The sequence below is a fragment of the Zonotrichia albicollis genome, chromosome 4 (assembly GCF_047830755.1).
Source record: "Zonotrichia albicollis isolate bZonAlb1 chromosome 4, bZonAlb1.hap1, whole genome shotgun sequence".
Classification (NCBI taxonomy): Eukaryota; Metazoa; Chordata; class Aves; order Passeriformes; family Passerellidae; genus Zonotrichia; species Zonotrichia albicollis.
In genome coordinates this window covers 19,877,304-19,903,146 of record NC_133822.1, presented here as the reverse complement: position 1 = coordinate 19,903,146, position 25,843 = coordinate 19,877,304, and the positions used below count along the sequence as shown (strand labels likewise).

At 48.1% G+C, this 25,843-nt stretch overlaps 2 protein-coding genes and 1 long non-coding RNA gene across 4 annotated transcripts in view; 2 read left to right on the top strand and 1 right to left on the bottom strand.

Moving 5' to 3' along the window:
- The window catches only part of LOC141728761 (uncharacterized), a 33,891-nt gene extending 24,956 nt beyond the window's left edge, over positions 1-8,935 (top strand). For both annotated transcript variants that reach the window (XR_012579925.1, XR_012579924.1), the window contains one exon: positions 803-8,935. This is a non-coding gene — a long non-coding RNA (uncharacterized LOC141728761). The remainder of the gene's footprint in view (positions 1-802) is intronic.
- Positions 1-9,063, bottom strand: part of PAH (phenylalanine hydroxylase) — a 36,093-nt gene extending 27,030 nt beyond the window's left edge. The window contains exons 1-2 of the mRNA XM_005482720.4: positions 8,928-9,063; positions 4,864-4,971 (exon numbers count right to left, since the gene is read on the bottom strand). Of these exons, the coding sequence (XP_005482777.3) occupies positions 4,864-4,971; positions 8,928-8,969 (150 nt within the window). The 5' untranslated portion in view covers positions 8,970-9,063. The remainder of the gene's footprint in view (positions 1-4,863; positions 4,972-8,927) is intronic.
- An 8,175-nt stretch (positions 9,064-17,238) lies between these two features.
- On the top strand, positions 17,239-19,984 carry ASCL1 (achaete-scute family bHLH transcription factor 1). Its single transcript, XM_074539019.1, has 2 exons — positions 17,239-18,619; positions 18,851-19,984. Exon 1 carries the CDS (start codon positions 17,941-17,943, stop codon positions 18,595-18,597), a length of 657 nt encoding a protein of 218 aa, XP_074395120.1. The 5' UTR covers positions 17,239-17,940; the 3' UTR covers positions 18,598-18,619; positions 18,851-19,984.
- The last annotated feature ends 5,859 nt before the right edge of the window (positions 19,985-25,843 follow it).

The window sequence follows — 25,843 nt, the reverse complement described above, 5'->3', positions numbered from 1 at the left end:
AGCAAGATGGAGGGCACAGGGTGTCATCCTGGGTTTCTTCATGCTTCTTCTTCCTTCTTCTCCATGGGTTTGGGTGGCATTTTGTAATTGGGCAGAAAAGTCTGCATTGGAGCTCTTTGGGATCAGTTATTGGGTTCCAAGGGAAAATAATCTAGGTATCAGTTCTTAATTGGGTAGTTTGGTCTTAAAAGACCTTATAACAAGAGCTTGTTGGCCATTTTGTGCCTTCTAATGAAAAGCTGCCAAAGTCAGAGTAGTGAGACTGTTTTACTGATAAGAAATAATAAACACTTGAGTCCAAAGACAAATTTCTGTCTCAAGTGCCTTCCATCCAGACCCAGAGAAACCAGCAACTGGTACCCCCACAGATGTGAATGTGAAGCAGTGTAATGAAATGATCACTGCTGTGCATATGTATAATGAAAATACAATCTTGTGGTAGAGGCAAGCCAGTCCACCTATCAGTGCAGACACTCCCAGCACACCCCCTGGCCAAAGTGATTTTCTTCCCCTGGTTTGGAAACAACCCCAACCACCTCAGAGCCAGGGCCTTCCCAGGGCACACAGAGATTACAGTCATGTAGGGCTTCCTGTGGAATGAAGTTCCTAAACAGAAACAGAGCAGAGTTGCCTCTGCTGGCTCTGAAAGTGGCAGGTCTCATTTACTACAGCTTGTTACTCCCATCCCATCCTCCTATGGAACAGTAACTCACCCCCATGGGAAAGTAACTTACACTGGGAACAGGAGTACTTGGTGCAAATCAATTTCTTTTTTTCCTTTTTTTTTTTGCTTTTGAACTAGAGCCCTACCCACTGATGGCCGCACCTTGCACTGAATCCTGCTCTGTGTCTGAGAAGGTCCCATCATTGAGGAGAAGACAGAAGGATCCTCTCTCAAAATGGGTTGAGCAAACTTGTGATGTATTCCAACGTTTGCCTCTTAAAACAGCTGACAATCTATTACTTGTAAATCCAGCAGGAAAAGAACTTCAGAGTTCTTTTAGTGAAGAAGAAGATTAGTGTATTCACAAATTCATGTGAGGAATCTGCAATTGAAACTGAAGGCAATCATTTTTGTACATGGAAATTCTTATTTCTGATATTTTTAATGATTAATTTACAGAAAAGACAATCTTTGAGGGGGAACAATGTGGGTTTTTCTTCACTTTTTTTTTTTTTTTCTTTCAGAATGAACTGTTATTTTAAAAAGCTTCCTCAATTTCAATAGGTTTTTATCACTACAGAGAAACAAATATTTTTACCAGGTATAACACGGGTCAACCCAAAGTGCTCAGTTTTGCTTTTTCAGTTTTGATAACAAACCTGGAAGATTTCTCTTTTTTTTGGCCTCAACTTATACTCTGAACATTTTTGATGTGAATCAAAAAAGAAACACAATTTCATCATGACTGTTCAGTCTTCTTGATTTTAAGCATGATACTTTACTCATGTGTGCTCCTCTGTTTCAGATGAAGGCATTTATTCCAGTTTTGGCTGCCTAGCTGTCATCTTCTACAACACAAATAAACAGCACAGGGCTACACTAAGGAGTACCTCAGTGTACAGCAGATCCCATTAAAATTAAGTCGGTGTAAAGACCCTGCTGGTGGATTTGTGCTGTCCCCACAGCCACCCTCAAGCCTGCAATGAGGGCAGAGGTGACAAAGGGGCTTTTCAAGTGCAAAACAATTGCGTTTGACAAGCAAAAAGTGAATGTCTGCCACATGCCCAACATGCAAACAGAGCAGCTAGTGTGGATGCAAAGTGGATTCAGCTTTAGCAATCTGCTTATTGCTGAGCATGACTGAGCTGCTAACACTTTACAGTGTGAATCTGTGCCTGCAGACACATCTCTCCACAGGACAGGTGAGGAAGGGGCTGCAGGGGCTGCACTGCCAGCTGTGGCAGGGCTCTATGCTGTGCCAGTCCAGGAGGAACGGATTCATGCAGTCAAGGCACGGATTTGCAAACCAGAGAGAAGAGACAAGAGCCAGAGATCAGAAAAGCTTAGAACCCTGCTGAGGTCAGGTGTTTAGATGGGTCTTCCTGATCAAACATAAGAAAAAAGTGGAAATAATCAAGTCTATTTTGGACCTAAAAGCAGCAGACAAAAAGAGCTGAGTTCATTGAGAAGATTCCTCACGAAAAAAACCCTTCAAGCTACATAGAAAAAACAATAGTTGTCACTGTAAGCACATACTTGTGTGCAACTGAGACCTGAACAGAAAACTGGAGTTTGGGTCTTTGAGCAAAAAAAACCCCCAAATATAAGCATACAGTACTCTGCCAACTGCATGAGCAACTCTGAGGGATGTTTGAGTAGGACAAACATAACTTTTTCCACAAAAACACATTTAAATTCTCTTAAACTTGGGGTCTCAGTTAGAGGACATAATTCTGTGCCATGAGCCTTCCCATGTCCTTATGGAAACCACCTCTACAGAAAGACATCCTGCATGCTGATGGCTCCTCAAGATTTCTCTTTTCTTTAGGCATCCCCTCAGTTCCCTATGACTCAGCCTGGATCTTGCTTCCATGCTTCCTTCCCTGGGAGAGGGGGCAAATTTTCAGTCTTTCATATTTACAGCTCATTCAACCCTCCTCCTCCTCTCCCTTTCATGTCCCACATTAGTGTTACAGACTGTCTAGAAAAGAGGCAAAATCCTCAAAGCCAGTGCTGGAGGCACTGTCCCATGTCCACTCCCAAACCCAAGCTGGGAGGAGGGGGTTGAGCTGTGCCCTCTCTCTGCATTCCCATGCAGGAGTGCCCAGAGAGGTGCCAGCAGCCTGGGCACCCCCACCCCAGCAAGGAGCAGAAGGTTCAGACATGAAACATCAGCACCAGCAGCTGCACAAGGTGTGGACCCCCTCCATGGAGTGAGCAATTGCAGCTCCACATCTGCTCCTGGAAACAGCCTGATCCTATTTGTGGCTTTGTCAGTTTTCTCTTTTCCTGCATGAGGCAATGACAGCTGGAGCAGCCACCCTCACATCTCCTCTGGTGAGGCCCCTCTGAGACAAACCCACCACATTTCCCCAAGGCAGCAGCGAGCTGGTGACACAAACCAGGGGACAAGGCTGGGTGTCTCCCTGCCCAGGGAGCCCACCCACAGAGAGTCTGAGCTAGCTCCAGTAGCTGCTCTCAGCTAATGCTGTTAGGCAGTGAAGGAGAGCAAGACAAAAACATTCCCTCAAGTTCTTCCTGTTTGTTTCCACTCCTTACCTGCCTATCATCACTTTCCCTGTCTGTGCTGTGATGTCAGTGAGCACAAAGTCTGTTTCTCTGAGGCACCACAGCTATGGCCAGGATGGAAAAGGGGGAGAGTTCTCCCAGTTGTGCATGTGTGTAAAACTTACACCTCTGTGCAGTTCTTGGAATGGAGTTACAACAGCCCAAAGGCTGCTCTGGTTTACACCAGGAATTCATTAATAGCCCTGAGGAGCTGTGCTCGTACCATTAAATCCCATCCATCCATCCATCCAGTACAATGCCAAATGTAAAACTGATACAAGAGCACCTATGCCAGGTCTCCTGTCAAGCCTTGGTTCTGGAGGAGCTGAGAGAACAGAAAGAATTGGCTTTGTTGGGTGGAAAACCATCTGAGTCCCAACCTCTCAGCTGCAATCAGGGCCACTGGGAAAAAGGGATTCTGTTGGTCCAGTTTAGATATCTGCTTTGGGGCAAGAAAAGTCACATCCAAGAAATGGTTGCTTCTCTCTTTCCTATGCCAGCTCCTCTACAAACTTTTATTTAGAGCTGACAGCAATTTATTTAGTAGACATCAATGCTTTTAATAAGAGAATATCAGCAGTCTCATCAATTCATTTACAGACACGCACATCACTGACATATGGACATTTTGCAGGATTTTACTAGTCAATTCACAGATTTAGACTTGCTCTTCTGTTGTTGGTGAATTTCCTTTTATCTTAATGAATCAAGTATGTCCTAAAACTCATAATTGTTTTTCTTTTGTACCCATCACACATAACCTCTCATTTCCTAGTAAATTCAATTTATGAACGGAAAATATGCAGGCCACAACTTCTTAGAGTGTTCTAAAAAAATTGCTGTTTTCAGGCACAACTATTACATAAAAAAAAGAAAAAAAAAAGAAAAAAAAAGCCACAGGACCAATATAAAAGTGTATTTGCGTGGGAGCACAGAGTACACAGCTGTGTGTTGCAACACAACCATCCTGAACCGCAAGGATTTCGTGCTTTTCAAACAACATTCATGACATCTGGGAAATATTTCTGCAAGAATAAATAAGCACACAATGTCCTGAAAGGTAAATGGCTCCTTGTTTCCCCAAAACTTTGCCAAATCACTCAGCCTAAGTTACTGAGTCCTTTGGTGTAAAAAAGAGTGCTGTCATTTTTATGCTATTCTATAGGTACTCTCTACCCACTCCGTAGAAGTACTGCAGATGGGAGATGGTAAAATCTTTTATATCAGATTTTTTGGGGTGGACAAGAGCTAAGAGCTGCCCCCTGCAATGTGCATTGTGAGTCACATGGCTCACATGCAGGTTATATTTGCCTTACAACTTATAAGGCAAATTATTTGGTCATGAGTCAATCTTAGGTCACAGCTCAACTCACCCCTACTTTTTACTACAGCTGTTATGATTAAATATTTCCCTTTTAAGTGGAAAAAAAAATGCATTTATCCCACCCTCATGTGGGGTAGAGGTTTTAGTTTTAAAAAAGCTATGTCTGCCCCAAGACTTAAAGGGATTTTAAGCCCAGAAAAGAAATGGAGGCTGCTTTCCCCTGCAATAGCAATGAAATAGAATCACAAACACAACTTCCAGTGTGGCTGCAAGACAAAATTGTAAAGACCTGAAGGAAAATATTTACCTCAAACGTGCGCAGGACTTTAGCCAATGCCCCAACTTCTTCTTTCAGAGAGAAAATCAAAGAGATCACACCATTTTTACTGGGGGAGTCTTCAATGTAGCTAGATTCCTGAAAGGAAAGAAAAAATAAACAAATATTACCACCATTCACCCTAGGAGTCAGTTTTGTCTTTCTCCATGTCCCTTTTGCACAGCAGCAATGTAAAGAAGGTATAAAACAGCTCTGGGCAAAAACACAAATCCCTGTATTATGATGGCAAAACCACAAATCCCTTATATCAAACTAGAACCCTTATGAGAGCAAGCTAGTCAAAAAGGACATGAAACTAAACCTAACACCAAACCTCACCCTGCAGGGATGACTGGAAACATTTCTGCACTTTGGTTTCAGCTCCAGTCCAGCAAAGTCTTTCCCTCAGGCTTCCTTTTCCTCAGCACTCAGGGTTAAGCAGAGAAATGTGGATGAGCTCTGTGCAGAGATGCAGACCATGGTCTGTGTTTCCCTTCAGTTCTGCTTGTACCTTCCAGGTATCCCCAGGAGAGAGTAGTATCCACAGAAAGGATATAGAAGGTGATTTTAAAGCAAAATAAAAACATCAATCAAATAAATGAAAAATAAAAAAGAAAAATGTTGGAGCAAACATCTAGATCTCCCCTAAATCCCATAATGAGTAAACACTCAGGGCAAGACGTGTTTTCATTTATGTTTGCTCCCTTTCTCTTACTGATTTTCTACTCTCCAAATTCCGTACTCTCAAAGGTTTATTTTCATTATTTTCACAGTTCTCATGGCTAGAATGTTTTTGCATGTCTCTACATGTGTTTCTTTTCACAAAAGCCCTGTTAAGAAGGGAAGAGCTATTTCACCACTTCTGAAAGAGGAAACTGAGCCCTGGAGTGGAGGCAGGTCTTGAAAGCTGGGTACTTGGCATGGCAGGTAAATGCCTGCTGACATTTCAATCACCCAATTTTTCTGATATCAGAGTAAATTTCATGTACAACCATCACAAACTTTTGAAGACCACATTAATGTCTTATTTGCATGTTTATTTCATTTTTTTTAACATCTACTGGGCTTGGACAAATTGTCTGTGGTTGTTATTTCAAAGATCACACCATACATCTGCAACACAGAGGGCTAAAGACCTGGGCTAAAGCTTGAGTCAAGGTACCCATTCAAATATTCCTTATAAAGATCTGTCTTTTGGGGCAGAGCTTGCTCTTATTATGGTTATTGCTCAACTGAACATATAAATCAGAGTAAAAAGAGTCCCAGTTCCCAAATATTGTCCTCAGCAAAGATAGCCTTTGTAGAAGATGAATTAACAATCAAAGCCAGATGCCCTGAAGCCATGAAGCTCTTGGTGGGCCTACATTTCCTGAGGCAGAGCTATGAAGAGCCGCCTTCTTTTGTAAAGTAAATAATTGCTGATTCTCCAAGCCATCTCCGAGGCTGCCTCCAAGGTTGCTGCTAACAGACTGGCCACACATTTTTCTATCTGGCTTTGTTTCCAGAGCCTGTAAAAGTTTTCCAAACATCTTCCAGCTTTATGAGGGACCTCTAGTGCGAACTGTAGTAGAGGTGCTGCACCAGAAGGAAAATTGCCACCTGTTCAGCTGTGACACTTCCCGCAGCATCTCTGTGTCTCCTGAGTCCCCAGGCAGCCAGGAGCCAGCCCAGCTCCTACATGGGGAGCACCAAGAGGAAAAGCAGCTGGAAGTGATGTGTCAGCTGGCTAATGAAACCCATTTACACCTCAAGCAACCACAGGGGAAAACGATGACAGGAGTCTGGCAAAAGCCAAAACAAATGTCTGTAGTACTGAAATTTTATGGTAGTGTGACCAAAACTGTCATCTCAAATACTGCCCATGCATTGCCTTTTCCTTCTGTTCTCACCCACCACAGCCAAAACTGATCTCAAGGACAGAACTGGCTCCACCATTGTCTGTCCAATGGGTCAAGATTTTCTGCAATGAAACTGCTCTAAAAGACATCAGTTATATATTTAAAATATTTTTGCCAAGTCATGCTGTGACAACCAACTTATATGACAGATTGACTTGAATGTGTGTGACAAATAAAGAATTCACGATTTGCATACTTGCAGGGGAGATAATGCAAAGTTGAAGTCCTGCAAGGTAATTCTGATGATAATAATTGATCTCTGTACAATGAGATTAGACAAAAAAATTCTTAAAAAACCTTTCCAAACTCATTGGTCACCAGCTTTGATTTGTTGAGGTCAGTTGCTTTCAATGTGTCCTCAGACATTTTCCCACTCTTGTAAGTTGATTTATATTGTAATAGGGAGTAGGCACTGATGCTCTCAGCAGCCTCATACTTGCTTAACTTCTTGCACATCTGCATATGCACTCAGCTCCCTGGAAAGCTTTTTAATAAGCATCAGCCCATGCCTGAGCCTGTCACAGAAGTGACACCTTTAATTGCAAAGGGGGACAAGACTAAAATGATTGTTTTCCTGCTACCCAGTTCTTATCAGGGTATGTGGAGGCAGCCTGCATCAATATACACTGCAGATGATAAACCTCAACACTGCACTGGAGGTGATAGCAGCAAAAACAGAGGCACTCACATTATTGCTGAGATTTTTGTAGTAGTTATGCATAGCTTTAACTGTTCAGTTTTTCCATTCTCATTTTGGACTTTAACTACTTGTCCCTCAACATTCATGGAGGAATTGCAGCTTTGGGGTATTCCTACAGTTTTGTTACTATTGTGATTATGATTCAGACTCAAAGAAACTATTTCATTGTGTTGCAATATTGTCTCTGTGATATGTATATGTGATTTATAATGTGCATAAATTTGGCTCTAATTTTCTTCCAGCTCTGTTTTTTTTCTAGGAAATAACATGAGAACCAGTTGAAGAGCATGAACAACTATCCCTGGACCTTAGACAATCACAAACCTGCATTTTTAGTTAGCCACATTGCACATAGATTGGTATTGCCATTCTGACACAGGTGGCATCTTTGGGGGTAAATAACCCAATCCTATCTAATGCATCTTGCCTTCTAATCCCTTGCTGAGACATTTAGCTGAAGCCCTTCAGAGTGAATTCCAACACTGGTAGAGCCAGAGAAAGTTTTTCTTGCAATTTCAGGGATATAAAACCTTTACCTCACTACTGTGAAGTTCAAATTTACTAGATATGCAAAATGAGGGGGGGAAGAGGAAGAAGGGAAAAATATTTCAAATTAAAATATTTCCAAGTTACTTGTCAAAATGGAATAATTTTCCAAGTCAAATTTGTTAAGGCATTTAAATGCTCATCATGGCACTCATCATTGAAACCAAGCAATTCCACAACTTGGATAAGCAGCAAGGTGAGACTCCAGAGAAATATTGTGGGAGTTCAGCCTCAGCACACAAAGAAGTAGGAATAGAGGCTTCCTTGGCATCTCTGCTCTTATAAGAAATAGAAACCCTTTTTTGCACATCTGATGCAGCTTGTCTCTGGCTTCAGCAGCATTGCATAGGACAGATAAGTGCAGAATTTTGTCCTAATAATTAACCATGCTGGCCTCAGGTTACATCACTTGCCCCTGCAGTAACATCAGTGCCCGTGTTTAAAAGGCATGAACTTCAGGTCCTTCCTGTATTTCCCAAAGCAAAGAGTTCAAAGTCAGTCAGTAAACATTAAAAAAGAAGACAAGATAGCCCCAAATTTAACAAAAAGTTACACCAGAAGAGCACATAATTTCATCTGTTTTCCTTTAACCAAAGAAGACAGCTTTTTTTCATCACACATATTTAAGACCTCCAATTAGCTTCTGGTCTTTTCTGATTCTTTGTCTTTTTGCCATGTACACAAGGATACTGTTGCAATGTTTGTATTCTCACTGCGTTTTTGTGAGCACAATTAACAGCAGACAAATACAGAGCTGCCAAAATTGCTCAGGTACTGCAAAGCATCACAACAGGCCACCTTGATTCTTCTCCTCTGGAGTCACACTGCCTCTCAGAGAGGGAAGGACAAACACAGAGAGGGAAGGACACCCCTCACCTCTGCAAAAAGCAGGCACAGACCCCATTACTTACCTGGAAAGTGTCACCATTCATTTTGCAGTGCTGTGAGTCCATGTTGCAAAGGCAGCAATGCCCACACAGCGAGACCCCTGCACTACAGCAGGTGAAGCCTTCTGACTTAGTGCAGCGGGCAGAGATGTGTGCAAAGGTATTTAAAGTGGAGGAGGCAAGGCAAAGCCATTCCCTTCCCCAGCTCCCTCCCCTGGACAGCATGCCAAGGGGGCGTTCTCCCTGCACGCCCACCCCACCCACCGCTGGCACACCAAGCAGCCGCTGCCGCTCTCCAGCAGATTGCTTCTGCCTGCACCCAACGTGGAGCAGCAGCATGCTCTAAATTAGCAGCCATTCTCCTCCTGATCAACATCAGCTGTTTTCATTTTTTTTCAAGTCAACACATGGTTTTCAGCTCCGCCTCCAGCCCGTTCCTTCCCTCTGCAGCTGCGTGTTCAGCCTCAGGTGGGTTTCACCTCGGGGTCACTCCCCTTGGACACATATCAGACATTCTCCAGGATTGCTCTTTGGATGGCAAACGTCAGGCACAGATGGCTCTGGACACATATCAGACATTCTCCAGGATTGCTCTTTGGATGGCAAACGTCAGGCACAGACGGCTCTGGACAGATATCAGAGGTTCTCCAGGATTGCTCTTTGAATGTCATCAGGCACGGAAAGCTCTGGCAAGGCACAGCAGCTGAGGGATTTATCCTTTAGTAGAACCTCTGGGGCTGCTTCCAAACAGCTCAGAGAGCAGGAGACACCACTCTGCTCACCAGAAACCAGAGAGAGACACCCAGTCCAGGGGAAACATGAGACAGGAGTTAGCAGCATGAACCTCATACTGGCATATGAGCCTGAGCATGGAGAAAGAGAGGAAGGTAAAGGAAGAAAAGGAGCAGGAAAGAGTAGGTCAGAGCTCCAGGGCAGGAAGATGTAGAAAACTACACATGATGTACGTGTGCTTGTATGTGGTGTCAGCCATGGAAAGCACAAGGGAAATAGGGTGGGACATATAAATCAGGAAAGGTTAGTAAAGTACTGATATGAAAAAGCCCAGATTTGGCTTAATAAGAGTCACCAAAGGGGGTAAAGGAGATTGGAAATCTGTATCCCAATATCAGAGGGCAGGTGAAAAAATGGAGCTTGACAGATAGATAGCTTGAAGTATCTATCTTGCTATTTGGGAAAATGAAGTCTTAGAAACTGTGCCAAGGCAGGTAATCTTGCTATATTTTCATGATGAAGACAAATTCTCTTTCCAGTTATTTTCTCCTTCAAGGAAGCTCTACTACCCACATCTGTGCAAACTCATATTGATGAACATTAGAAAAGACTTACTGTAAATTTTTCATACCTACAAAACCCAGCAGCTTTAGAGTGGGGAAACTGAGTGGAACCATTTCATAGTTCTTACTGTGGAGTCAGAGTCCATCCCACTGAAATTATCAATTATATAACATGCATCTGAAGTGACTCTGTGCTTTGAGTGCGAATACATACATACCTTTTTCAGAAGAGCTGCTTCTTTGTGCATCCTGAAACTGCACATAGGGTAGGAAGTTATTTCTGATGTGATCTGCAAGCCTGTGGTATGGGCTGGCAGGTCAAGATGTGATGCACACTAAACACACTGGATCCTGCTCACATGGCAGGAGGATGGGGCAAGGAAAGGCAGAGCAGTGGGGGAAAGTATCCCCAGTAATTGCCAGCAGTAAAAAAACTACTGGGTTTCAGCTACTCAGCCAATAAATTCATTATGGTAGCCAGTACTTTGTGGCCTGTGCTTGTGCAGCACAAGGCCACCTAGGGAAAAAATAACAGTGAGATGAAGATGGCGACAACTCTGATTATAGCCCCTATGCAGGACAAGACAGACTCCAGAAACTAGTCTTGTTTACCTTCCCCACACACCATGCCCTAGTGCATTTTTCAGTGAGATAAACTATTCTTTCCTCTGTTAGTGCCTTCCTCTTTCTTTCCTAACCCCTTCTTTTTTCACTAATCTTTAATCTCTCTTTTACTGCTTTATGGCTTTTACATGCTTTTGGTCTCCGTTCCTTCCCTTTCTCCATCCCTTTTCTTATAACGATGTGTCCACACTACCCAACAGTAATGGCAAGACAAAGTGAAATATCAAATACATAAAACACTGCTCATGCCAAATCTTTGTAATCATCTGTTTTGCCTCCTAGCCCCGGTTTTTTTGTATTTATTTTGCAAGATTATCTTTCACCCTTGTTCTTATACATTTATAATAATATCACCAGAGTATTGCCACCAGTTCACTGTTCGGTCAGTCTGCACTGTCAGAGGCTATTTGGTAGCAGAAGGCACTGCCTGAAGGAAACAAAGTTCCATCTTGCTAGGAGGAATTCCCAGTGTCTCCTGTTTTGGAGCAAAGTGGTGTGTGGGGATGTGTGAGCATGTGTATGCCCAGTGACATTCCCCTTAGGAATATGCAGTTGCATCAACACTGGTTACCTTGGGCCATTTCAGAGTCCAAACTGCTGGAGCTTCCCTGTACTCTTTGAAGTACAACTTCAGCATACCAAGCACGGATTCATCCCCCTGCAGTGACACTGCCAACCAGGTTTTCCTACTTGGGTTTCAAGCTTCCTCGTGGGCCTGATTCCCTGGCTGGTGTGAGCAGCTGGGCTTTAAGTCTGTTAGTTCTGCTCTGGGATTTTGCTGCAGCACAGAGCATTCCCCTCTTCTTTCAACAATATGCACTGATGTCCAACCTTGCTTTTGCCTAAAACACGTGTTCTCCCTGCAAAACACACTTGCTTTGAGTACACACACACACACACATGCACACACCACATGCAGTCCTTTCTGGCTGTGCTCTCAGCCACAGCTCACAGGGCTCTTTGCACTGAAGCTGGCAAGCTCCCCAGGCCGGCACGATGCGAGTTCAAGGGGCCACGGACTTTGGCTGCTTTTCAGGCTGCTCTTTGCCACCCATTTGCACAGTGGCGGCTTCCCTGGAGCTCTGAGTCTTTGTGTCTGGGCAAGGATGTCCTTTCCTTTGCCAGGACACTGGGCCTGTCCTTGGCCTGCAGCTCCCTGCTTCCCTGCTGGTTCAGGAGGCCCCAGTGCATGTGAGAGTGCAGTAAGCAGTGGAAGGGAATTTTCTAAGCTGGTGGAAAAAATTCCCAGATGAGGATTCCACGAGTATCTTAGGTGGTTTGTGTGTGTGTGCATGGGAGGGGGGCATCCCCCTCATCAACACCGTGTATGCATTTACCAGAGATCTCAGGATGCTTTAGCTCTCCTTTACACCCCATACAGACAGCATTTCCCCGCACGTCCCTCTGCATCGTGCTGGCAAAGCCACCCAGCACTGCAGAGCCGGGCTCCCCGAGACCTCAAGGCTGCGCCCCATCCCTCTCCACCCGGATTTCCCCGGTTCCTTCCCTCCGGGGCGCGGGTGGCCGGGAGGTGGCACTGTGTCCTCACGGCAGTGGGGACCCGGGACCCTGGCTGTCCCTGCAGCCTGCCCTCCCGGGGGATAGCGAGGGATCCGCTTCGCAGACTGCGCAGGCATCACCCAAACCCTCTCCTACCCCTCCTGCAGGGGACCACCGCTTCCGAGGAGCCGGCAACAACCCACCCACCCCCCACCCAAAATACTCCGCTGTCCAAGAAGTGGCGCTGGGGTATGCGGGAGGGCAGCCCGGTGTGATTTATCCCCCGGGGCTCTGACAGGCGCACAGCTCGTGGCCGCACAATGGGGCCACCCGGCAGAGCCGGCAGACAAGGGCTCCGCTCCGCGGGCGCGGAGGGCAGGGGGGCAGCGGGCGGGACCGCGGGAGCTGCGGAGCTGGGAGCGGGACGGGGCCGCGGGGGGAAAGATGCCTCGGCGGCTGGTTTGGGGTCTTGTTTGTTTGTTTGGGTTTTTTTCCCTGTGATTTTTTTTTGTTTGTTTGTTTGTTTGGTTTGGTTTTTTGAGTTCTTTTGGGGGTTTTTTGTGTGTGTGTGTGTGTGTGTGTTGGTTTTTTTGGTTTGGTTTTTTTTTTTTTTTTGCAGCCCTATATGCAAACTGTCACTTCAGGTTAGCACAAGATCTGATGTAGCTCATTAGCATGAGCTGTATCTAATACGCTTAAAACCTCTAATTATTTATTATGCCCTAATTGGCAGCCCAAGAAATGTCTGCAAAGTGATGAGTGTTCATCCCAAGACGCCTTTCGAGGAGGATTCAGCAGTGTCCCCTGGTCAAACGTCATTTTTAATTCTTCACTGAGGCACAGGCTTTATTCCTCTTGTAGAGATACAACACCAAGAAAACTCAAACTTGCTACCCCGATAAGTCACCTTCTCCACCCTGGGCAGGATGGTCAACAATTAGTCAAGAAAAGCTTTCATGGTTAAGTTCTCATTTCCATAAAGGGATACTTAGGAAGAGGCATTAAACTTTATCAACTATGCAAAAGTGCAAACACACCATCCTTAAAAATTACTTACCCGAGGGACCATCTTGCCTTTTCAGGGAAAAATCTCTTTCCTGACTTCTGAAAGTAGCAAATGTTGAAAATTATATTCACATGGAAACTGTTTCAAAATAAGTTTAACTCTCAGGGGTTGACCCCCCCACACTCCACTCAAAGTGCTTTTTTTTTCTCCCTTCTAAGTCTGTATTATGTTTCTTCAGGCCGCACCAACTATTTATTTATCTTTATTCTTTCCCTCTTTCTTTTCATTCATTATTCTCTCTCCCTCTCTTTTTTCCCCCCCCTTCCTTGTGTGTGTGGCTTCTCGGTCTGATCTGTAGCTTGTTACCACCCACTGCACGCTCTCTCCTGCAGCCGAGGTGTTTCTATACAAACTTCAGCGTCCAGTTGTCATATTAATTATTACACTGAGTAATGACTGAAATAGTCAAAATAAGGGGAGACTCAAGAGAGCTTTTTCTTGCTGCTCAAAGATTCAGCAAAGAAGCCTTGCAACAAAGCACTAATTGGTCCCCAGAAATACTCTGACAAGGCATGGAAGATAGGTTTCATAAAGCCCAGCAATTGTGAAGGGGGAAAAGATCCTTGAATAGACCCCACGCTTCTTTTCTAAACTCTCTTGCTGAGCAAAAAATGGACTGCTTCTTGAATACTGGACTGATCTTGAATGCTATACCCAGCAGAGAAAAAAATGCACCATTTATTGTAAGTTTTTTTTCCAGCTATTCATGTGTTCTATGTGGAGAATAAGCTGGTTTTGTTTACCATGAAAGACCTTTTACTTTATTTTCACTCTTGGGGGGGAAGCTGGAAAGGCGAGGGGGAGGGCGAGGGGAGGGAGAGAAACACATGTGCCCAAATCCAGACGAGCTGCCTACTGTAACAAAATGGAGTGTAACAAATCCTACAGAAGTCCCGAATGTATCGATTCTTTGAAGATCTATATAGATTAACGACTTTCGTTCTGCTTTTCCAAGACAGCATTTAATCATAACGTAAATGGCCTTTAAAAAAGAAAAGAAGTAGCAAGAAAAAAAAAAAAAAAGCATACCAGAGCTGTTTTTTTTTTTTTTTTTTTTAAAAAAAAGGCAAGGACTTCAAAAGGCCTCATGAGTATGGCTACAATTTAGGCACACAAAGAAGTCACTAGAAAATAGTGACAATCCAAAATTTAAAAATAAACAAACAAATAAATAAAGACTGAAATAAAAGTGCCAAATGAAAAGGGCAAGGGCTATTTATCATTATATTAGAATGAAGAATTTCAAGGCGCAGGTGCAGGACTGTGCATAGGAGTGGGTGGAGGCGGGGGACCTTGGGACAATATTTATTATTTAGGAATCTGGTCCTTTACTCTGCACAGAGAACCCACAGAGGAGTTGGCCAGATTGGAATTACCCCAGACATAAGGGGTGAGTTCCTTCCCCGGTGGCAGTGGGAGGAAAGAGAAAAGGGAGGAAAAGGCTCTGCCCCCCTCATCCACCCCCCACACAAACACACACCATGACCCAAATGGGTACAGGGCCACAGAGGCACAATTACATGAGTTACACTTGGTGACCTCTGGGACACACAGTTTTTTGCCTTTTTAAGAGCCCTCTGAGGCTGGAGAAGAAGGGACCCAGAAACTCCACCCTTATTCTGCCACTTCCAGGGAGAAGGGCAGGAATGTCCCTATGTAGTGTATCTGCACAGTTATGGAATCAGGCTGGTCTAGAAGAATTAGTCTGTTCAAATACATATATATATTTTACAGGGCCGCAATTTGATATTTCTGTTAGCACTTCCCAAAGTCATGATGCAGAGCTGGTGATGCAACAACTGCTTCCAGTGCAGTCTGTTCTGACATCAGACAAGGGATGTTGAACAAACCATCCAGGAGACCTGGAACTGAAGGAGAGCTCCCCAAACAGGAAATACAAGGAAACCTTTTATCCTGCTAAGTTTTAGCTTTCCTGCCCAAGAGTGGATAAAATAAGTTTAAACATTTCCTATGTGATGAGACAGTAGCTAGAAGTCAGACACTGGTCAGAGATCAGTGAAGAGGTCCCAAAATAAGTATGACCACACATAACTACTTCACATTTGTCATCACTGGTGCTGAAGAGCTGACATGCTTAATATGACACAGCATTAAAAGCTGACATGTTAAAAAAATTACACAATTAGTAGCTAGCAGGTACCCTTTGAGGTTCTCCTGTGCTCTGTTTCTGCTTAGCACTTTTTTAACTCACACACAGCCAGGGTCAGAGACCCATTGGTAGATGAGAAGAACTGTTTTCTACAGCTCCAGACTGCTGCAATTGAGGTCAACAACAGTACAGGGCTTGCTTTTGCAGTCATTTCCACTGAAACATTAACATGGACTGTGCAGGTCCCCTCCTTCCATGCTTTGGCGCTGGTGTGAGTACTAGGGATTAAAGTCACCTACCAGGGATTTTCTAAAACCATATCACCATGGCAAGGCTGTCACACCATGGCTCTGCTCTTTTTGGTGGGATAGCGAGCACACACATCTGAGTTTACAGAGTGGAAATGAGACAGAGTAGAAGGCAGAAAATGTGCTAAAGATTTCAGAAATATAAGAAAGGCAGGAGGGCAGGGGGAGAGTGCCAAGATCAGCATTCTCTGGTGCTGAACCTGGTCATGCCTCCCAGGCTGCCTACACCTCTGCAGCCCCAAGGGTCAGCGTGACCCCCAAAGCACACCAGTCTCAAACTCTCAGCATTTGCTCCTGAACCACAACTGAGACTTCACCTCAGAGCAGTGATAATTTCCCCTGCACAGGCCAGGTCCATCCTGAGTGCGCAGTTACAAGCCAATGCCATTGCCTGCTTGCAGAGCTGGTGCCCCATTTCCACTTTGCAGGGTGACACAGGGAGGAGCAGCGGGTCAGTGGCTTCCCCGGGCTCAGCAAGCAGACAGTGTGGCCTGGGAAATGGGATCTGGCAGGGAAGTGTGCTGGCTCCACACCTGCCAGCTCTGCCCAACACACCCTTACTTTACGAGGCAAACCTCCTCCCTCCCCGTGCCGGACCGGCCGAGCGGGACGTGCCCAGGAGAAGTTTGTTCTTTCCCTCCCGACAGGCTGACCCCGCGGTGATCAGCATTCCGGAGGGGTAATTCGAGGTGACTTCTCAGAGAAGCCTCTACCCTGCTCTGCTCTGAGCCGCCCTCCTCCTGTCACCCGGCCGGGCTCCCCCGCGGTTGTCGCTGGCTAATAGAGCCATCAGGCGGCCCCGGGGCGTGTGCGGTGCCGGGCACACGCGGCTCCGGCCGCTGCAAGCGGGGAGGGGGGCACGGCAGCCCCCAGCGGTGGGGCTCGGACACTCATGGAGCTCAGCGCGGCCAGCCAAGGGAGCGATACCAGCCTCCCGGTGCTCTCTAGGGACACGGAGAAGCCGAGGTTCCGCACACGAAGTTTCCCTGAACGCGCCACGTCCCGCAATGGCAAGGGCGCTTCTCCCGCGGGCGCGCACCGCTTTGGCTGCCCTCGCCACGGGACAGCTCCGTGCCTACACATCCCGCACCGCGGCTCTCCCCCCTCCAAACCCCGGCAGGTGCACAGGGGATGCTCCGCCGGGAGTTCCCGGCTGCCTGTCCCTCAGCGCGATCCGCACCCCTCGGCGGGCGGGCCGGGCTCCCCCTTCCCCTTCCCCTTTCCCCTCACGCTTTCCCGCCCCCGCCCCCCCCGCGGCGCCCACGCGCGCCGCCCCCGCCCCGCCCCCGGCCCGCGCGGCGCCCCGGCGCGGGTGTTTGCTCAGGGCCGGGAGCGCGGCACGCGCCGGGCGCACGCACTTGCGACAACAAACCCGCGAGCGGCGGGGGCGGCGCGCGGGGCGGGGGAGCGGCGCGCGGGGGGGAGGGGGGCGGGGCCGCCAGCGCGTGTGCGGCGGGGGGCGCGGGGGCTCCTGTGTGTCTGTCTGTCTGTCTGTCTGTCTGTATGTGTGTGTGTATGTGTGTCTGTCTGTCTACGTGTGCGCGTCCCGCGCTGAAAAGGCGGCAGCGCTCCGCGCATCGCGGCCGGCAAAGCCGGGTTGCGTGGAAGGCGCAAGGTGCAGGGTGTGCGTGTGTGTGTGTGTGTGTGAGCGCGGGGGGCGGCGGGGGGAGGCTCGTCCCTGTGTGTGTGTGTGTGTGTGTGTGTGTGTGTAGGAGAAGGGGGGGCGGCGAGCCCCGTCCGCCCCTTATAAGAGACACAATCCTCAGCCACTTTTTTGCAAAGGGGGCTTTGCAAAGCAGCCTGCGCACACGCGAGCGCCACGAGCCTCCCCGCGGCCGCCGCACGGAGGGCGAGAGGGAGGGGGGCGGGCAGAGCCGCCCGCCGTCCCCGCCGCCCGCCCGGCTCCGCCGTCCGCTCCCGTCGCTCGCCGCTGTCCCTTTCCCTTGCCGTCTGTCGCCTAGCTCTTCTTCTTCTTCTTCTTCTTCTTCTTCTTCTTTTTTTTTTTTAATTTTAAATTGAACGTCGCAAGTTTTTCCTTTTTCTCGTTTTGAATTTTTTTTCTGTGGTGCTGGTGGGGGGACGGGGACCGGCCGTCCCTCGGGCGCCCCCGCCTCGCAGGACGCCCCCCTCGCCTATGGCCAGCGGCAGCCCCGCCAGGATGTCCAGCGCCGCCGGGCAGCCGCCCTTCCTGCAGCCCGCCTGCTTCTTCGCCGCGGCCGTGGCCGCCGCCGCCGCCGCCGCCCCGCCGGGGCCTCCCCCGGGGGCGCCGCCGCCGCAGCTGAGCCCGGCGGGCGGGCAGCCCTCCCCGGGCGGCAAGCCCTCGGCGCCGCGGGCGGCCAAGCGGCAGCGCTCGGCCTCGCCGGAGCTGATGCGCTGCAAGAGGAGGCTCAACTTCAGCGGCTTCGGGTACAGCCTGCCGCAGCAGCAGCCCGCCGCCGTGGCGCGGCGCAACGAGCGGGAGCGCAACCGGGTGAAGCTGGTGAACCTGGGCTTCGCCACGCTGCGGGAGCACGTCCCCAACGGCGCCGCCAACAAGAAGATGAGCAAGGTAGAGACGCTCCGCTCCGCCGTCGAGTACATCCGCGCCCTGCAGCAGCTGCTCGACGAGCATGACGCCGTCAGCGCCGCCTTCCAAGCGGGCGTCCTCTCGCCCACCATCTCGCCCAGCTACTCCCACGACATGAACTCCATGGCGGGCTCCCCCGTCTCCTCCTATTCCTCCGACGAGGGCTCCTACGACCCGCTCAGCCCCGAGGAGCAGGAGCTTCTGGACTTCACCAGCTGGTTCTGAGCGCCGGCCGCCCTCCCGGCAGGTGGGTAGCAGCCCGCGGAGGGCCGGGGGATCCCGGGGGGATACCGGGGTGACACCGGGGTGATACCGGGGGGACGGACGCGGGGCCGCAGCCGCCGGGGGAGGGGATACAGCCGGGGATGCCCCTCGGGCGGTCGCAGCGTGTCCCGCGGTACTTACGAGCGGCTCTGCGGCCCGACGCTGCGCTGGTCGCGGCGTGGCTCTGATCTCCTCTTTTCTTTTATTGTTACAGGACGGTTGCAAAAGGGAAAAAAAACCAACAAACCAACAAAAACCAAAAAAAAAAAAAAACCGACACAAAACCAGATCACACACAGAGAGACAAAAATCCACGCAGAAAAAAGAACCTGTTGCGTTTCCCGTTCCCCTGCCGTCGGAGGGCGGTGCGGGCACGTCTCTCGGCGGGCGGGCACAGCGCTGCCCGGGGACCGGCCGGGCTCTGCAGTGCCCCGGAGTACGGCCCGGCGGAGCGGCTGTCCGGCGGGGAGCCGCGGGAAAGGGCGTTGCGCTCCTCGGCCGGCGGAGGAGCTCTTCCTCTTCTTCCTCCTCCTCCTCCTCAGCAGAAAGGCGGCCGGCCCATCTCCGCACCTCGCCGCCGCCGCGGCCCTTCAGAGACTGGCGTTCATCACCTGTGGACAAAGTTAGTTTCCCGATGTCTGTGGAGATGCTGAAGTTAAGCTATGCTGTACTCAAAGAAGTCCCTGGAGCCCCGTCTACCTTCCGTCTCCCCGTGCCTCTCCCTCCCCTCGATCCAAGCTTTTCCTCTCGTTTCCATCATAGAATGCTTCCAATCTTTTTTTTTTTTTTTTTTGTGAATTTTTTTATGATAAGAAAATCTATTTGTATCTATCCTAACCCGTTTGGGGATATATTAAGCTATTTTTGTACATAAGAGAGAGAGAGATTTATAGAGGTTTTGTACAAATGGTTTAAAATGTGTATATCTTGATACTTTTTTTAATATGTAATGCTTATTACCTCTTCATGTTTAGACTCTTAGTCAACGTTACCTTACAACTGCCATTTTTGTACGTGGTTTTGTAAAGGACTTGGATTTCCTCCAGATGTACTTTAGCACCAATGTGTCTTACTTTATAGAAATTTTGTTAATGTATTAATAATGTCATTAAACAATGTTCAAAGTGAACAAAGTTTATGCAGCTATTGTCCAAACGCAAAACGGTAGCCATTTGTTCTCATGTGCTGCCTTTTGGGAAAAAGAAAAGAAAAACCAGACAAGCAAACAAACAACCCCCCCACCACCAACACTGCCTTTTCTTACTGTTTTATTACAAACTGACAAAGGTCCTGTATAACCCTATTTTATACAAACTAGTTTCGTAATAAAAAAAATTTTAAATTAAAATGATCAGCTGCCTACCACATGCAATTTTTTTTTTCTTTCTGCCATTGACAACGATGAATGTAAGGACAGAATGTTAATCGATGTTATAGCAGAGGTAAGCTTCATATGAAGTGTCTGTACCTGATGGATGTAACATATATATCTTTATCTATCTCTATATAAATATGCAAAGATCTAGCGCTATCACCATTGTTTCCTTGCCCTTCTGTGTTGCAAATGTGTATCCAAATCAAAAGGAGAGGGGATGATTAATGATTACATTGTCCTTCCTGAAATCACTGCACATTACAGAATTCCTCCTAAAGCCCAAGTCCTAAAAAAAGAGGGCGCTGCATCCCGCGTTTGGGGATGCGGTGTGACCCTGTCCTCCTCCGCGGCTCTGACCCATCGGGGCAGGAAAACACGGGGATGGCACCGCCACCCAAAGCACGGGGCGCTGTTCTGCCTCTGCGAGTGGTGGCTGGGTAAATAAAACCGTGGCGGGGAAGACGGGAAGCGAGAGGCGAAGGGAGATAAAATTAAATAAATAAATAAAGTAGTAGAAATCGGTGGCAGCGTAGAGCTATTGGCCTTTCCAAACTTGTTATTCTGCCCAAATAGCGTGATCTGCCTGTAAAAGTACCCAATTACCAAGACTCAAAACCAAATTGGACTCTTCCCCCCATTCCCTGCTTTTTTTTTTTTTTCTTTTTTTTTTTTGGCTAGCCTGCTTGTTGTCAGTTAGCAAGGACGTGACCAGAATTCGCCTCCTTTTCGCCTGGCTCCTGCATCACTTGCAAATTCAGTTTGCGTGCACCAAGCCAAGCGGAAAGCAAAGCTCAAAACGCATCTTAAAAAAAAAAAAAAAAGAAAAAGAAAGAAAAAACCCCAACAAAGACTGGGGAGAGCCGGTGTATCGTACGGAGTTAAAAAGAAAAAAAATTAGTCCGCTCCGCTACAAATGTGCCGTCGAGTTGCGAGGGATGCGCTATTTTTAAAAAAGAGGAGGGAAAAACTTTGGTGGAGGAGGCTGGAATTTTCTCTCAGTGTGTGTGTATGTGTAACTACAGATAGACATGGATATATATATATATATATATACAGGGACGCATATGCACACATGGACGCTTACTAGTGTGTATTCCTGCATTGCTTTTGCCCCTTCGCCTCCTCCCCCCACGGCCTGAAATGATCAATACGTGATTTAATCGCGGGGGGGGAGGGCAGAGGAGGGGGAGGACGGGACGGGAGGACGGGACACGCTGGGGTCACGAAATCCCTCATTACTTTAGCACAAACACTCATTGTTTTAAGCGCTCGTGGAACTAATGTTTAGTTATGAAAATAATAACCGTTATATGCCGCCATCCGCTCTCCCTTTACAGCATCTCCCTTTTTATTTACCCACTTTTGCAAGTGTACAGATAAGGTATGCAAAGAAAGTGTAGCGAGTAATTTATAGCTATGAATATAACATTAGGATAATGTTTCATTCTGTTACAAAGGCGAAATTTCTCTTCCTTGTGTAGACAGGTGTTCTTTTTTGCTCACTTCTGAATAGTAAATATCCCGACTCATTAAACTAAAGGCAAAGTTACGCTGTTGTTCGCTACAATGTATAAGACAGGCTCAGAAATTCACCACCTCCTCCCTCCCTCTTCCCCTCAGCCCCTTCCAGAAAGAAAGAAAGAAAGAAAGAAAACACACACACACAATTTTACTGAAGATAGGGAAAGGGCAAAGCAGGATTGGGGTAAATCTCATTACATCTGCTCTAATCGCTTAGCAACACAAAGCCTTTTCTTGTATTAGCGCGGAGAGCCTTTCAGCGCTGCCTGACAGACAGTATTCAGTTAGCATTAGTAAACTCCATAAATCAGGGACTTCTTTGGGCGCACTATAAGTTTTAGAACTACTCAGGATTTGCTTGGGGGGTGGGGGAAGAGGAGCGGGGAGGGGATGTGCGTGCAGATGAAGGCTGCTTGGCCACGGGTTTATTAATTCATCTACCTGTGTGTTTATTTCTCGCAATGCACGAAAACTGTCCCGCCAACAATTGCCAGAGTGAGTGCCCCCCCCCAAGCCACGGGCAGCGGGGTAGCCAAGCCAGCGGCGCTGGGCAGCGCTGCCCCCACGGGGGGATCGGCGCCCGGAGGGGGAGCCTGCCCGATGTGCGGGGTTCACCCTCGCTCCCCATCCCCGCTCTGCCGCTGCCCACAGACCCCCGTGATGCTATCTTATACAGAAACTTTGCTCCGCACATGGGAGCAGCGCCCTCCGCCCCTCCTGCACAGGTAAGAGTGAGGGGGAGCCCCCCAGGCCCTGTCCTGGGGAAGGGCTGTGGGCTCCCCTTTGAGCCTCCTATAGCGCCCAGCCCTGCTCTCACCTTCCCCTCAGAGAGGCGTCGACCCGCACACAGCCCCGCTAGCAACCCGGGGGGTTCACCCCCTGTTCTAATTTTCTTCCCCCTCTCTTTTTCCTTTTATTTTTTTTTAAATTTGTTTATTTGTTCCCCCTCCTCCTTCCTTTTTCTCCCGCGCCCCTCCCCGCGGCGGCGGGGCAGGTCCTGCCTTTTGTGTGTGCGGGCCGGCCGGGGCAGGCGGGGGGGCCGGGCAGGCAGCGGGCAGCGCTGTCCCCGCGCGTGTCGAGCCTCGGCCTTTATCGCGGCGGCGGCGGCGCGGCGGGGGCCCGGCCGGGGCTCGGAGGCGGCGTGCGCCCGCCGCAGCTGCCGCAAGCCCGCCCGCCTGCCCGCGCTCCCCGCCCCGCTCCGCTCCGCGCTCGCCCGCGCTCCCCGCCCCGCTCCGCTCCGCGCTGCCCGGGCACCTGCCCAAGGAGAGCCGGGCACACACACACACACACATGGGACGCCCTGGCCCGCCGCTCCACCATAACGCAGCGCGTATTACTCAGTGCATTCAAGGATTAGCTCGGCTTGGAGTGCGGGGCGACTCTGCGCCTCCCCGCTCCTCCTCGCCTCTTGGAAAGGGGAGAGGGGAGAAGCGCCCCCAGCTCACCCCCGGTCGCCTCTCCTCTCCCCCCCACCCCGGTTTGTCCCAGCGACTTCAGCTCCCAAGCGAGCGGGCTCTTAGCGTGTCAGGCCGCACAATGCGGGGCTAATTCCTGCTGCAAAAGGCAAGTGGTGAAGAATCAATCGCAGGCTTTATACAATCAAAAGGGATGATGGGCTTGGGGTTGCAAATTATTTTTTTTTTTAAAGTTCCCTACCCCAGCCTGAATTTCTCCTGCTCCTTACCCCCGTCCTATCAATAATCCCATGCAGGCGATTGCAGAGCGAGGTAAAGCTATCATTTGTATGCGCCTGAAGATTAATTTCCCCCATGTACCAACTCAACGGCATAGTTATCTCTTTAACAGGGAAAACAGTTTGGCTCCATTGTCGGGTTGCCAAGACCGCCTTTTGAGAAAGGGAGCCCGGCTAGCCTCTGATCAAACTCAAAGGTTAGTTAAAAGACAAAAACAGCTGAAAATCTTCATGAATAATGCTGTTTCCCCGAACCCAGTGTAGTGCAAGCGCACATTTCAATGCCAGAGCATTTTGTTATGCTGCTCGCCTAAGTCAGAATTTCACAGAAAAGGCAGAGAAGAAAAGCTCCAACAATTAGAGGGGGCCTGTCAGAAAACATTAACGCCTTCCTCGCCCAGCCTGTCAAGCGTGCTGGAAATAAAAAACGGGCATAGCAAATCGCACCTCCACCCTCCGGAGCTGCAGAAAGGAGAGGGAGGGGGAGTTAGGGACAGAGAAGTAAAGAGAGAGAGAGAAATGGACAGGCCCAGGCAGTTAACAGTCCCCCTCGGCTTTGCAGTTCATCCAAAAGCTGGAAAAAGAAGGGGAAAGGACCTGCAGCTGTATGTTCTCGCTTGATATTCATCCTTCTGTTTCATGCCCCAGAATTATATTTGTTCTCAGGACCATTGAATTCACACACACACACAAACACAAACAAAAACACACATGCACATACTCAGACCTTTACACCTTCAGCTCTTTCCTGCATCAGCCCTGCAGAGCACACCAGGTACCTGATGAAACAGCAGCCTGGCAGAGCTGTTACCACTTTCTGCTTTCTTCTCCCTCCAGTCTCATGTCTAAGTTTCCATCTCTGTTACAATGCAGATGTCCAGGGTGGCCAACCTGCAGCTGGGCTGAAGGAGCTCATGTCAGAGAAGCTGTGCTTATGTATAACACCAGAGCTATCTTACTCTTCAGAATTTTTTAGGAAAATGTGTTTCAAATGTACAGTTTTAACTATCGAGATCAACTACCTGTATGCTTGAGTCACTTTCCCTAGTTAAATACCTGCTGACAAGGACACTAAAATATTTAAAGTTTCCCCTGCACTGATGTTGATTTCTGTAAGTGAACATCTAGACTTTGACTTTCCTGGCCAAAGCACAGAGTTTTACCAGTAATTTAAATAACAAGAGAGCTCTGGTTCATCTCTTACTGCGAGCAAAACCTCAGACCACCACTTAAACTTTTTTTTTCTTTTGCTTTGTTGCCTTTGTTGTCTCATTGCAAAGATATGTTTATGTTAATAACTGATAAGGAGCAGATCAGCACTGAGCAGCTTCTACATTCAGCCTTCTGCTGGGTGGGGAAGAGTAGGGGAGATTACTCCTGCGCATAGTAGTTGTCATACAGGGGCTAAAATAATGAAATTCCAGCAAAATACAAAGTAACTGAAAGGAAGGAGCACCTCCAAACTTCCAATCTGAGGTGTTCCAGGGGTTGTATCTGCAAAGGGATACACAGTTCAGACAGTGTGTGAAAGACATCAGACTGCCCATGGTTAGAGAGCTGAGTGATTTCTATACATCCTGTGGGGATGTATAGATGACAGGAACTCCCCCAGGAATCCATACACACCCTGGAGCAGCACAGTACATCCAGGCAAAATGGTACTTGCTGCTCCCCTTCAGAGAAGGCAAGGATCTCCTGTGGCTTTGGAGCCACATATATCCCTTGGAGGATGTATGCAAAAGAAAAGCCTCACAGAGCACTGGGACTTTCATTGGCTCTGACACTTCTGTCCTGGAGAAACACAAGCAACTGGTAGGAGAGGGGAGAAGTTTCAAGAGATACTTTTTCTCCCTCTATCTGGTTCCCTGGTACTTACTATCCTAATTACAGAGGGGTAAGATGGGTAAAAATGCAGGCATGGGAAGCCAAGGGCATTGATCATGGACTGAAGCTATCTATTCATTGCTGGTTGTGAGTTTGCCCTGACTCAATCCATTTCAGCCTGACATCCACAAGTGCTAAGCAGAGACCATAAGCAGTTCCTCACAGATGCCTGGGGATATGCCGCATTGGGAGAACCCGAGAAAACTGGCAAGGGGGAGGGGGTCTGTGATCCAGACTCTGCTTCGTGCAAGGTGCTGTGGGAAGAGCCAGCGCATACTAATAGTCTGCCTTATTTTCCTGGGGCACAGACAATCCATGCTTCTTTTTATCCCACTGCAAACAAGATTCAATCCAGTTTTTGGTCCTTACCTACCACCCAGAAAAGGACAGTTATGTATCCTAAAACATCAGACTAAATATCTGTATGTTGCACAATATGTGACATGTGGGTTGCTTAGGAGTAAAACTCCTTTGAAAATGTTACCCAACAAGCCATGTATTTCAATCTTCTCTCAGACCCTGTAAACAACTACAGCAGTCAATTGCAGTTTTCTGCTGGTCACTGCTGCTTTGCACAAACATGTAACTTTCTTGATTTCTGCTTCTATATATTCCCAATAGCACTGGGGAAGGAAAGATAAACTTCACAAAGACTCCCTATAACCAGCTCCCGTGGCATAACCCAGGCCTTCACTATAGGGAAGGGGAATTGTCTTCCTAAATGGAGGCCAAAC

Coding starts and splice junctions, on each gene's coding strand:
- ASCL1 (XM_074539019.1), top strand. CDS start 17,941: ATGGCCAGCGGCAGCCCCGCCAGGATGTCCAGCGCCGCCGGGCAGCCG.